General features: G+C 32.9%; 1 protein-coding gene across 7 annotated transcripts; it reads right to left on the reverse strand.

Annotated features, from left to right (window-relative positions):
* Positions 1 to 79: 79 nt before the first annotated feature.
* Positions 80 to 12,714, reverse strand: LOC124352941. Of its 7 annotated transcripts, none has more exons than XM_046802678.1 (2): positions 12,619 to 12,714; positions 80 to 1,747 (listed from the first exon to the last, which is right to left on the reverse strand). In XM_046802678.1, the coding sequence occupies exon 2, from the start codon at positions 1,450 to 1,452 to the stop codon at positions 226 to 228; it is 1,227 nt and encodes a 408-aa protein (XP_046658634.1). In that variant the 5' UTR covers positions 1,453 to 1,747; positions 12,619 to 12,714; the 3' UTR covers positions 80 to 225. The 7 variants fall into 7 exon arrangements, with proteins under 7 accessions (XP_046658634.1, XP_046658633.1, XP_046658638.1 ...); XM_046802677.1 differs by having other exon boundaries at positions 12,229 to 12,707; XM_046802682.1 differs by having other exon boundaries at positions 80 to 1,732; positions 12,619 to 12,701.
* Positions 12,715 to 13,578: the final 864 nt, after the last annotated feature.

The raw sequence follows: 13,578 nt of genomic DNA on the forward strand, positions 1-13,578 counted from the left end.
CAATACCTAGTAGAATCAAAGTTTTAATAGTCTGTAGATAAATCTAAGGAAATAAAACGGTAGAAATAACAGTACAAAATATTGTTTAAGATCATTTATATATTATAAAAATTAACAAAATCACATCAAGTATAAAGCATTGAATACAAGTTTAGTATCATCATTTAAATATTTTTGATATTCAAAGTGTTTGTTTCAAATGCCAGTTTAATTCCAAGGAACTCATCAGTCTATCTCTTTATCAATTGAACCTGTTTTTAAGTGCACTTTAACAATAATAGTATTATCTTTTACATATCCATCTGAAAGTGCACTCCAAGTCAGGAAGTTTCTCCAGCCCCAATCGTCTTTATCAATACAAAAACAATGTGAAAAGTGCCTACTAAAATTTTGATTTCTTTCTTGATTGACAAGACAAATTTCAGCATTTATGTTTAACTTCCAAGACAAGTCATCAGGGTTTCCACTGCATGCCACGAACAAGGCTAAATTGTCATCCCTCTTCTGAACTAGGATGTGCCAAAAATAGTCTACAAACATGAATAATTGAGATTTATAACCAACACTTTTCAATTCCGAGATGTCATTAACAATATGGTAGAATGTTTTTTCAGTGACAACTAATTTACTTCGAGGATCAGTAGAATCACATATGAATTCTAACTGCGGAGCAACACCAGTACCGAAATACTTGCAAATCTCATTCACTTCTTCACAAGTCAATATACCAGTTGAAACCACTTTTTTACAGAAGTCTTCACAACTAAAAGTACAGACACGAATAAATTTCAAATGCGGTCGTAATAGGTTTCTCAAAATCTCCCCATCGCCAGACTCAGTAGTGTGTCTTGCCCACTTCACCACAGCATCCCAGACATTAGTCTCACTTGTATTCAAATGATCTGCCTTCACTATCCGTAACACGCTCAAAGAACTCAGCTGCAGAAATAATTCTGAAGTAAAAATTTCCTTGGTTTTAAGTGCTACAATTTCCATAATAGCATCTTCTAAACTCTCATCTAAGAAACAAACTTGACTTGACATTGTACAAAATATATTTTCAAAGACCAATGGCAACACTTGTAGAATGTGAAACACAACTTTTGGTTTTAGCTCAGTTACCAGATACTTTTCCATCACATACAATAATCTGATACTTTCCTCACATGAAAGCCTTGGTATCACATAATCACTCCCTCCATAAAGACATTTCAAGAAAGTCCAAAATGTTCCTGCCTCAACATCTTCAATCTTCACATCGTTCTGTTCAACCAACTCACTGAGTTCTAGCATGTTCCGCAGAGGCTCACTATATGCACATACAAAGACTTTCATTGCTCCAATTCTGACAGTTTCATCTAATTCTGACTTTAAAACAAAGAAACAGTCATTTTTTGATGTGGCCGATAACCAATATTTAACATGTTGCGGTAGATTTTTTTCCACTTTCATTTTTATAACACTAGCACTATATCATAATCTCAAACAACAAATTCTAGTAACACCCAAGAATTCAAACTAAAAAACTATGCGATGAAGTCAAAAATGTAGGATCATATATTAGGCTAGGCCTAGTCAATAGAACTTCTCACTGACAATGAAAATCACTCAATAAAAAATGTTGACCATTAGCCTGGGTCTATTTCATAACTGTCCTCTATATCTTTTAAACTAGAGTCGGATTGATATTGTGTAAAATATACATCTTTATCTTTCAGGTCAAATCTTCTTTCTATTAATATGAAGTCTGGAATGAGAATTTACTAATATTTTAACCCTTTGTCTGCCATTCAAAAACCAATTAGATTAAACCACCTTTACAGCAGCCGTTAGAATGAAAATACATTTTTATAAATTACAGGAAATACCAAATTTTAATATTAAATGAGTTTTAGAGTTAAATCTAATTTAGGAGTTTTTATAATTAAAATTTTTTAAACAAATTGTCTCAAAAGTTTTTTTTTTACTTTAAAACACAATATATGTATATATATATATATATATATATATATATATATATATATATATATATATATATATATATTTATATACGAGTATGTATATGTATATACAAAATTAAAACCGAGTTTTATCTTCATTATAAAATTAAGTTTAGCACTAATCATCGACAGTAATTTATCAAATATATTAAAGTTAGATAAATGATTTAATAAATAAAAATGTGATCATTTCAAGACCTAAAAAAGAGGAGATTCAGTAACACAACATACTCAGATTTCACTAATCTCGCTGCGATCAGTAAAATAAATGACAAGGTGTTATACTCATCCCGTGATTGGCCAGGACTACCACATTCATCCTCTTTCTATTGCTGCAATCTTATAGACTAATATGATTGTCCATTGCATGTATGTAGAAAAAAACAATTTATAAGATATTTCTATTTTCATGATTTACAAACTTATGATTATTGAATTCAACAGATATAGCCAACATATCCTTAGAATTTAATCCAGCCCACAGCCATAATTGACTATGTTTTTATTGCATCCATAAAGGTACTTGATTTATAAAACCTGTAGTTTTATTTTACTATAGCATAGTCGTAATTAATTGTAATGTAGCGTAGTTATTTATACAACATTTAACAATACACAGTTCCAAGCCAGTAAATGTTTTGTAAGCGTCCACGTGATTTACCTATTCCTTTTCATAAATTAGTGTACTTAAATGATTAAAATATTGTTAAAATAGTTTTGACAATCTAGCCTTATAAAAAAGGCTTGTTAACATATAACACTTTGACACATTAAACCACTTGTTCCAAACCAGACATGGTGCAGCCTGCAAAATTCCTCCCATGCATTTGTGCATTATTTATAAGCTTTGCCGTAAAAAAAAAACAATAGCTTCACAAAAAATAATACTCAAAGTTGTTCTGTCAGTATAGTATTTATTGATATAGAAAATGATCTTGAGAATGAATAACTTTACAGAGAAGTCCGACACTGAGTGCTGTTGCCATTTCTCAGTCATATGCAAAAGTGTCCAGTGGTTTTCTGTAAACTTGCTAACATTAGGGGAAAAAAACATTATAGTACAGTAGCTATCCAACAGTTTTCATAAGTCTAAGAAGATGTTATATAATGTATGTATATATTTATAATATATAATGCAAACTTTTGAACTGTGTGAGTAAAGCTGAGATGATGAGCTCCTGTCCAACTTGGCACTGGAAGCGATACTAGGGTATACTCCTCTGGGACAGGTTGGAAAGGCAGCTGTTATTAGTGTAATGAAGCTCCTGGGTAGAAAGGTTACAATGACTAATTTATACGCAAGACACATGACAATAATAATAGAATCTCGTGATGCCGAAATAATAACTAACATGTCTGAGAGCATGGTAGAGAAATACTCACTTGATGAACCGTATTTCGTCTCAATAGAAAGTAGAGATAAATGGAATGCAAACGAGGTTACCTTACTAAAGATGTTCTGAAGTTGACGGTTCACGTCTAGACTCCAGGGTAGGGTTTGGAGTAAATGGGCCAAGAGGCAGACTGGCAATGCGCTTAAGAAAATATGGCAAGGTTTAACAAGCAGAATTCATGGCAATGAAACATGTGTTAAAGGGCTCACACAGAGAGGACCTACAGATATAGAATATTTAATACTACCAGACTGACAGAAAGTCTGCTACAAATGGTGTATATTGTATTTAATCTTGAACTGTTGTATCTACTGAGCTGGAAAGACTATTAAACATATATTTTTAATTAACCATGAACTTAGTAAATATTAAATTTAACCACTTTACATAATTTGTTATTTTCCAAATGGTAAATGCTTTTAAAGTGAATAAACAAACAACAGAACAATCAAGTTGCAGAAAACTCTACAAATTGAAAATAAAACCTTGAAAAAAGAAGTCTTAGTTAAATTGGCTGACACTCGTATTTACAGCAAGAAATGAAAAACATGACTCGAGATAGAATCAGATCAAATTTCTAAGAGTCTGATAACTGAAGGTATGATGTTATGGACAGTATAAATCTTTATAAATTAATATCTTTAAACCAAAACTATAGCACTCTTCAAAGAAATAACATGGGAACACAAATTGGAATTTTTGAAAAAGAAAAAAGTCGTTTTTATCACATTTTTGTACATTTAAAATGAAAAATGTTTAAGAAAGATCTAAAGTACTATCTAGGTAAGTACTTCCAGACAAAGTGGAAGTAACAGTAAAATTTTCTTTGATAAATTGGAGGCCCTACTGGAATATCTGACTAAATTAAATTGTGACCTTGTAATGTCTGCAGATTTTAACATTGAGCTCTGCAGAAATTCAAAGGAAACTACAGTGCTACAAAACATTCTTCGCTCTCCTGTTTGTATTACACAAGCTATGAACCTATCAGAGGTCTACCATGTACTTTTGACCTTTGATAATATTGCTACCAATCTGACTTCCCCATCTTACATGATTGAGGTTTTGGATTTGTTCATTTCTGATCACAAATTCATGAGTGTAGAACTTCTTGTGTGTTCAAATCTGTGGACCGATCATGTACAATGTCAAGAGGTTTTGCTCAATAAACACTGCTTTTTACCTCTACGTGCTACCTGGATATGCTTCATTGAGTAAGCATGCTATCTGATGTGGACTCTGTAACTTCATTTAAAAGGTCCCAACAAACTTTTGTCTACTGATTGGACATTCATTTGCCAGAGAAGAACATTAAGGTTTAAAAAAAAAACCTGTAACAAGAGCTAAGTGGTACACACTTGAACTGGAAAATGTTAAAAATAAAAACATAGTGATGAGCTTATTTCGACATTCCCAAACAAATGGCCTGGAGTGTCATATAAACTCCAGGAAACACTACAAAAATGCATTGTCCCAAGCCAAGAAGAAATGTAACAAAAACTGTATTGCAACTGCTAGCAATAAATGTAAAGCAGTGTGGCAGGTTATCAAAATGGAGTATGGTGCCTCATCTGTTACTCATGCAGCTTTTGATGCAAATGAGTTGTTCATGAAATCGTTGTTCCCTTATCCATGTGTATAAATAATTGTGTGATGGAAAGCAACTTCCCTGCCAAACTTCAAAGGTTGTGCCAACCTTTAAGAAGGGTAACAGCAACGAATGTATCAGCTATAGACTGATGTCCCTGGTCCCTATTTTCTCCAAAATTTTTGAAACAGTTATAAAAAATCCGGTGAGCGCTTTCTTTGAACAAAAACATTTTAAGCACTTGTCAGGTTTTAGGCAGAGTAGTGCTTAAAATGCACTATGAACATCAAATGCACGATGCATTCAATGAGCTTGTATCCTTCATCCACTCTGACCTTCAATTGGGATAACCCACTGGTACTGCCTTGTGAGACCTGTCAAAGGCCTTTGACTGTGTCGATTGGGACATACTCATGAGTAAGCTAGAATTGTAGAGTGATTGAACGTCAACATGCTCTTTTCAAGTCATACCTCTGTGAAAGGTACCAAACTGTTTGTTCCAATGGACAATTTTCTGAATGATTTGAGGTTAAGTACAGGTACCACATGGATCATTACTTAGACCCTTTCTATTCATTAGAATGGAAGGGCACTGTGAAATGGAAAATTTTTAATTTTTTGACATTTTTAGATTTTTATTGATTCTTATTCCTTGAAATATTACCTTTAAAATGATATACAATACATATAGGTAGCTGTTTTATTTCATTTTGAAAAATTTGATTATATATGGTGATGTACGCTACTATGGAAACAAAAAATCTAGTTCTCTCACGACATCATAAGTTTTCATCACTACACACAATGCTTGATAGCAAACCTTATGATAGCAAACCTTATGAGAATTGTGACATAAATAAACTTGAATGCATTGGTCACATTCAAAAACGCAGGGGAACTAGGTTACGGAAACTGAAATCATCGAATAAAGGAAAACTGTCAGATGGGAAACCATTATCCGGAAAAAACCGTCTCACTGACCTGGCAATTCAAAAGATTCAATTGTTTTATGGATTAGCAATAAGAAGGAATACAACAAGTGAGAAAGACATGCAGAGAGCTGTATGGGCTACCTTCTACCATATAATGTCTAACAACAACAAACCAACGCACGAACTCTGCCCATCCGGAGACGACACTTGGTGCAAGTACAAAAAAGCTATGGTTTTGGGTCTCACATATGATCATTCAAAACATTTTCACCTACCTGAAACAATAATGCTTGAAATAAAGCCTATATTCAAGTCTTTGTCTGATCCTGTTCTTCTAAATAAATGTTTGAAAGGGAAGTCGCAGAACCCAAATGAATCACTCAATAATTTGATATGGTCACGAATTCCGAAAAGAACATTTGTAGGACTGTCCACTTTGAATTTTGGAGTGTCAGAAGCTGTATTAACTTTCAATAATGGATATGTCTCCAAGGCAAAGGTGTTTGAACATCTAGGCCTTCAAGCTGGAAAACATTTTGTGAAAACAATGGAATTCTTCGATCGAAAGCGAGTCAACGAAGCAGACAAGGCGATGAATGAACTCGAGAAGAAAATAAGAATCAGGAGAACAATGGCTAAAAGAAACTTGGAAGACCAATATGCAGAGCTAGAAACCCCAGACAACCCCTCATACAGTGCTGGTGGCCATTAAATAGGTATTATTGTACATTAAAACTGTTATAAAACTTATTTTGTTTAATTACCAAAAGTTACCTTTTTTTAACTTTCACTACACATATCTCAGAAACCACTCAATATATCTTGTTGAAATTTTTACTGTAGTTTTATAACTGCTAAATAAAGTTCATAACACAAGGATATATAAATATAATTTATACGTACCAAATAAAAAAATATTTTTTAATCAATTTTTTGAAAAATGTTAAAGACTAATAAGGTAAATTTAATAAAAAATTCCCATGAACTTGTAAAAAAATAATCTTGTGTTAGGAACTAGATAAAAAGTTAATCTTTAAAACAAAACAAAAATTAAAACAATATCTCAAGTAGAAAAAAAGTTATGTGCATTATAGCTAACATTGAGTTTAAATGGAGTTCTGAGTGCCCTTTGATTCAGTTTCTTATGTACGCTTGAAATCCATAATATTTGGTGATGATGCAACTTTTGCCACTTCACACTTACCAATTGTTTCTTTACAGAAACAAACCGACAGTTTTCTTTTACACATGACTGATACAAAGCCAACATTTTTTTATAAATGTAGAGAAAACAAAAAATGTATTTTTCTTTTAGTAACCATGGTAATAATGATAGTAGGCTAATGTTCAAGCTTTTAGGAATTATTGCTTGATTCTAAGCTATCCTGGAATCCATATATTGACTATGTTTGTAAAAGGTTGCATAGAGTGATTTACTACCTAAGAAACCTCGTACAATGCATATCAAATAATAGTTTAAGAATGGTTTATTTTGCTTAATTTCATAGCATAGTACCATATGGTTTTTTTCTTTTGGGACAAGTCCAATGGAATAGAAAGTGTTTTGAAAGCACAAAAAGAGGCCATGAGAATTTCAGATTGTACTGATCACAGAGCTCACTCAGGCCCATCTTTGTAAAATTACGAATATAACAGTTGTAAATCTTTACATACTTTTTACTCAGTTGCATGTTAGGAATAATTTTAGCATCTTCCCACTTAATATGCATGTACATTATTATATTACAAGAAACTGAGATTTAATTAATAGGCCATGTACACAAGATGGAGCAAGATCTTGTCTTCCTATGAGTTTGTTGGTACATCTCTTTAATACATTACATTTAAGTGCTCTGAATGTCACTAAAACGATTTTAAAGTCATGCATGATTAGCTTATTGAAAGACTCTTTCACAAACGATGCATTTTACAGTTCTGACACTAGCACGTTAAAGTTTGAGGAGTTATGAGTTGTAAGTTGCATGTGAATTTTAATTTTTACCTAACTATAGATTATTTGTTAATTTTATTTTTCATACGTTACCATATAAAAGTATCATGCTGCCATGCTTAGTTAGGATTATTCAAAAATGGCAGTTCACAAAATGCTGATTTATGCAGCACTGATAAAGAACCCTAAACTCTCTAGAAAGATGTTGACTGCAAATAACAATGAAAGAAACAGATAACGTGATGCAAAGTAAACAAGTGGAACAAAATATTAATTTCACTTTCAATATAAAAAATCATTGTCAATATGAGTAATTTTAAACTATTACTGTACAGTACCTAATTTTCTCTGATAAAATAAGACATTACTTTACTCTATCTGAATAGGTTTTTTGCTATTAAGGTGTATTGGAAGTGTTTTAATTATGAGCTATTTTATATCATTTTAAGTATTGCAAAGAAAATATAAACAAAAACAAAATAGCAAGTAATGTATAAATTATTGCATTTTCATCTACTATTTTAACTAAACGATTTTTAAATATTTCATATCTGATTTGTAGTAACTTGTTTGTATCTGATATATAAGTAATGTAATGAAGCTAACTTTACTGAGGATGGAAAGATAAACTAAGATACATGCTACCAATAAAATGTCCATTGTTTACAATTGGACAAGATACTGTTGTGCACTAAGAACAACGCACCTGGTTGAGGAACTCACATGATCTGAACTTGATTTTAGGATAATAACTCACAAGGTATTTTAGTTTTTCACCAAAAGAGGGGACCACCAAAATCCACACAGATGGTAAGGGCTGATCAGTAGGCTACTTTTACATGCTCGGATCACGTTGGGCAATTTGGCACATAAGGATGAACTGATAAAATAATGTCCCTGTCCACTAGCAAACCTTGGTGGCATTTTCGCCACCAGCTCGCACTAAAACTTTTTAACATCTAAATTTATGCTCATGTTTCATAAGTATTCTGACCTCCATGAGTATTGAATTGATTCATTAAATAATGTGAGGGGCACAGCAGTATAATAAGCAGCTACCACAATTGAATAAGGAAACCAAATTATTTATTAGAAATATCAAAAGTATCGAATAAATAAACATCTAATTATAGTTATTTACAATTAATTTCGGTTATCTGTTTTTAATGTATTATAACAATATTGTTTAAAGTTAATCCAAACAAATTAAAATCATTTGTATGGTATATTTGGAATGTTGTTTATATGGTTTGTAATGGCTACAACTACAATAGCAATGAAATGTCTAAATTACTACTTTTTAGACATAAAAACATTGCTCAATTATATTATAATAGGAAATACATACAACGTAATTCGGTTTGTCATTTTGTTTTTATGTTGTCTGGTAGTTTAGATAGTCAGAAATATTGATGGTTCGATTGTCAAGGTGCAGGGCTGCAGAATAATGGGCAACCACCATAATCAAATTATCGATATTCATGATTATCTAAACTACCGAAAACACAAATGTCGAACCGAACTACTTTAAAGATAAGTAGGCCTATTTCAAATTACAGTCTAGTTCAGTTATTTTAAAATCTTCTCCAACGTCAGATCACATATGTACGATCTAGGACGTGATTTGAGGTCGGGAAAATACAGATCAGAAATGCCCCTGGCCATCAGTGCGGGCTTTGGTGGCACCTTCACTACGCACTTATGGCAAAATAAGAAAAACATCCCTTGAGATAATATCCAAATTCAAGCTCAGATCACGTGTTAATCTTGTATAAATAAATTTTTTAAATTTATAATACGTATGTATAGCCTAAAAACCAATAGTAGATAAGGACTTCATAGTCCCCTATAATAATAAATTGTGTTGTATAGTGAAAATTTGAATTAACCCGTTTATAATTTAAAAAATTATCAGTCTGTTACATTTAAGTTAGTTAGCTACATTTTTGTATATAAACATGTTACCACAGTAATAAGTAAATCTGGAGCGTAATATCTCAACACGTTATCTTGTAATAAGTTATTGATAAACAACAACATTTCTCATCTCTAGCAGCCATTACCATAAACATGATTGTTATAATTTATTTGGAACAATAATGTCATGAACTAAATTACTTTAATAACTTTTAAGATTGTACTATAGTGAAGCTATATTTTTATATGTCAAAGAAATATACGCATTCTGACTATATAAAATAATACAACTTGTTTATGCTAAATTTGAGCAGCGTAATACTTACACAGGGTAAACATGTCTGACAGTATTCAAATTGTTTCAATCGTGATTCGATATTATCGAGTGTTTGACGCCATTAATTGCTATTAACTATAATTAGAATTTATTTGTATTCAATAGATTAGTTATTGCTTATCGATAATTTGGTACCCCTATTTTATTGTGTGTTGGCCACTTACTATACTGCAATTGAAGTTAATAATAATACAGAATCACCAGGATCTGCACTCCTTAGATTATATTATATTCCAATCATATGTTAGTTTGGTTATTTCAAATCATATGTGACAGAAACGGCCAAGTACAATATAACTAAATAGTAAAAAGGGCTCTGTGGGGTAGTGAAAGCCCATTCACCCGGCAAGACAAAGACCCGGGTTCGAGTCCCCGGCAGAGCAAGTACTTTTTGTGATTCAATGTTTATTGAAATTAAATTCAGCTATTGTCATTTATACAAATTTAATTAATGTACATAAAAGTCATTTGACAGGTACATGGTCTTCTGATCATATCTTAAGTTTGGTTATTTAAACGCATATGTGACAGAAACGGCCAAGTATAATATAATTGAATCATAAAAAGTAAGGGCTCTGTGGTGTAGTAGTAGCATACCAAGCAAGTGAGAGATCTGGTTTCGAGTCCCGGCAGAGCAAGTACTTTTTGTGGTTTAATGTTTATTAAAATTAAATTCCGCTATTGGCATTTATACAAAATTAATGACTGTAAATCAGATTGTTAAACAAGTAATTTGTCTTCCGATCATATTTTAATTTGATTACTTAAACGTATATGTCAGAGAAACGGCCTAGTACAATATAATTAAATCGTAAAAAGTAGGGGATCTGTGGTGTAGTGGGTTAGGCTAGCACAATCACCTGGCAAGTGAAAGATCTGGGTTTGAGTCCCGACTGAGTAAGTACTTTTAGTGATTCATTGTTTATTGAAATTGTATACATATACACAATGGTACTTTGGGATTATACCGACCACACCCAGACATCAATCGTTATTTGACATTTTGCTTCTACTGATTACTAGATTAACGTAGAACAATATTTCGTCAATATAAAACAGGAATTGTCTTATCGCAAACCCCTCCCCATCCTCAGACAGAGGTCAAAGTCGAGCGGTCTAGTAGATAACGTGATTGCAGAGTCTCGCCGCCCGTTCAGCTGGTTTGTCGCTTTGTTGTACTTCCGTGTTTTACCTCTACATTTCTCCAAACACAAAAATTCAACAAAAACTGACATTACCAAACTAAAACTAAACTCTTTATTGAAAAAACACTCAACACTTGTTTTTATTCTTGATCACATTCCGCCACCCAAAATGCGAGTGCCTCCGGCCATCAGCGTGGGCTTCAGCAGCACCTTCGGTGCTGCCCCGCGCTGATGTCAAGGAAAGAAAAACATCCCTCAAGATAGTACCTATCAGTAAAATATCAAATTCTAGAGGGGCTGATCAGAAATATAAATTGAATTGTAATGGAAAGGCAATTATGTAAAGTGCAAATCATGTGATGCCGCGCGGCCTGCCATAATCGGGATTCTCGAGAAAGATAAGATAACAGCGACAAAAATACCGATCACAATACCTGGAAATGCTTGTAAGTTTGTAATTTTGCAATTAAAGAGTTGTTTTTTCGTTCTATCATGTCTGTTTCTATAAATTTATATTTTTGTGTTCTTCATACTGGTGTGGTCGGTATAATCCCAAAGTACCTACACAATTTTTTTGAATAAAAATGTATTATTATAATATAACATCTTTATAACCTAAGACCCTAGCTACTGATGTATAGGCCTAGTTGATGTAAGTTGGTTTTTCAAGCCTAACACAATGGACAACAATAGCCTATGCCTATATTGTTAGTTGGTCCTTAAAGAATTCAATTAACAAAACTCTGGTAGTTAATACTCTGATACATTACTTTATTATCCACTGAATATGTTGTCTACAGATGCAGGTACACCACATCTAAGGCAAACTTAATGTAAAATATAGACTAATTTACACTAACTATGCACTGTTTTAACATAGCCAAAGATGCCAATAACTTTAATATATTACACAAGCAAATTAGCATAGAGCTATGATAAAGTAAACTTTATTTATTTAGAATACATTTTAAGTGCTGAAGTGACTAAATTTGAACTAGTACAATGGGTTAAACACAACCCATAACATAATCACGATCTTCTGACAGGCAGTTGATCAGTCAAAACAAAATAGCGGCCTACTAGCAGACGTTGAACTCACACGATAGCCTACTTATTGAACAAAAACATTTCAAATTACTTGGCAGCCATAGGGTTAAAATAAGAGTAGGTAACTATCCATGTATTCACCACACTACATACTTTAAATGAGCCAACTTTCTCATTGTTAAGAGGTACAAAACAAGCAGTTTCATAAAATTAATTAATAACAATCATGGTATGATAATCGTGTACAATAGTAACACGAAAAAGAAAACACATGAATAGTACAGACAAAATCCCAATAAACACTCACTCTCACTACACACTTGATGGTAAACAACACGTGGACAACACAGTATACATAGGACATACACAACACAGCCACCGGCCACAACTCCTCGTGGTCGTGACGAGCTCCTCCCGTTTGTTTTCAATGGGGTGATCGTGACAGGCGGAGAGAAAAAAGTGGGGATGGAGGGGCCCCTCCTGCCAACTAGAGATAGCCCGCGTATTAGAATAGTGGAATAAGCAGTCCGCGCGTTCTCGCTCTGTACTCCTCTGAATTTAATAGAGCCTGGTGGTGTAATATGTATATGTATGTATATGTATAAATGTAATATATATATATATTACATTTTCAAAGCTGGATGCTGCAGGATGCAGCGCAATTAAATTTATTTTACAACGTTATTAATGGCAGGCAATTACTCTTGTCTACATACAAATAAACCAATACAACGGAGTATCGAAAATACCAAAAAAGACGTAAGGAAGTCTAATGTAACAAAGTAACTTCGTTACATTCAGTGGCGTAGCTATAAAACATTCGAGGGTGGATTAAACATCCAGGAGGATTAAAAAGAGCCCTACTTAGCATAGTAGTTAAAGAATTTATCTTCAGGGTCTCCAAACACAAAATCAACAATTATGTTGAGTTTTTTAATTGCATCTTTCGTATTAAAATGTAAACCAATAAAATTGGTTTCGTAACATTATATTTGGTTCATTGCATTTTCCAACTGCCTTAATCAAATAAATATAATTTGTAGGTTACATTACTATTAGTTAGAAATTATTCGATAATTTCCATGTACTATAGATCAGATCAGCATTATAATCGCGTACGCCCAGGACGACACAAAATGACACTTATCAGGCTTGGTCGAAGTTGCATGCACAATTTCAAGTCTATAGCTTATTTCTCATTCTCTATATATCCAACAAACAGACAGATTTGCCTGGGACTTAAGCCTTCTGAGTGACAATGGCAGAC

The sequence above is a fragment of the Homalodisca vitripennis genome, chromosome 1 (assembly GCF_021130785.1).
Source record: "Homalodisca vitripennis isolate AUS2020 chromosome 1, UT_GWSS_2.1, whole genome shotgun sequence".
NCBI lineage: Eukaryota > Metazoa > Arthropoda > Insecta > Hemiptera > Cicadellidae > Homalodisca > Homalodisca vitripennis.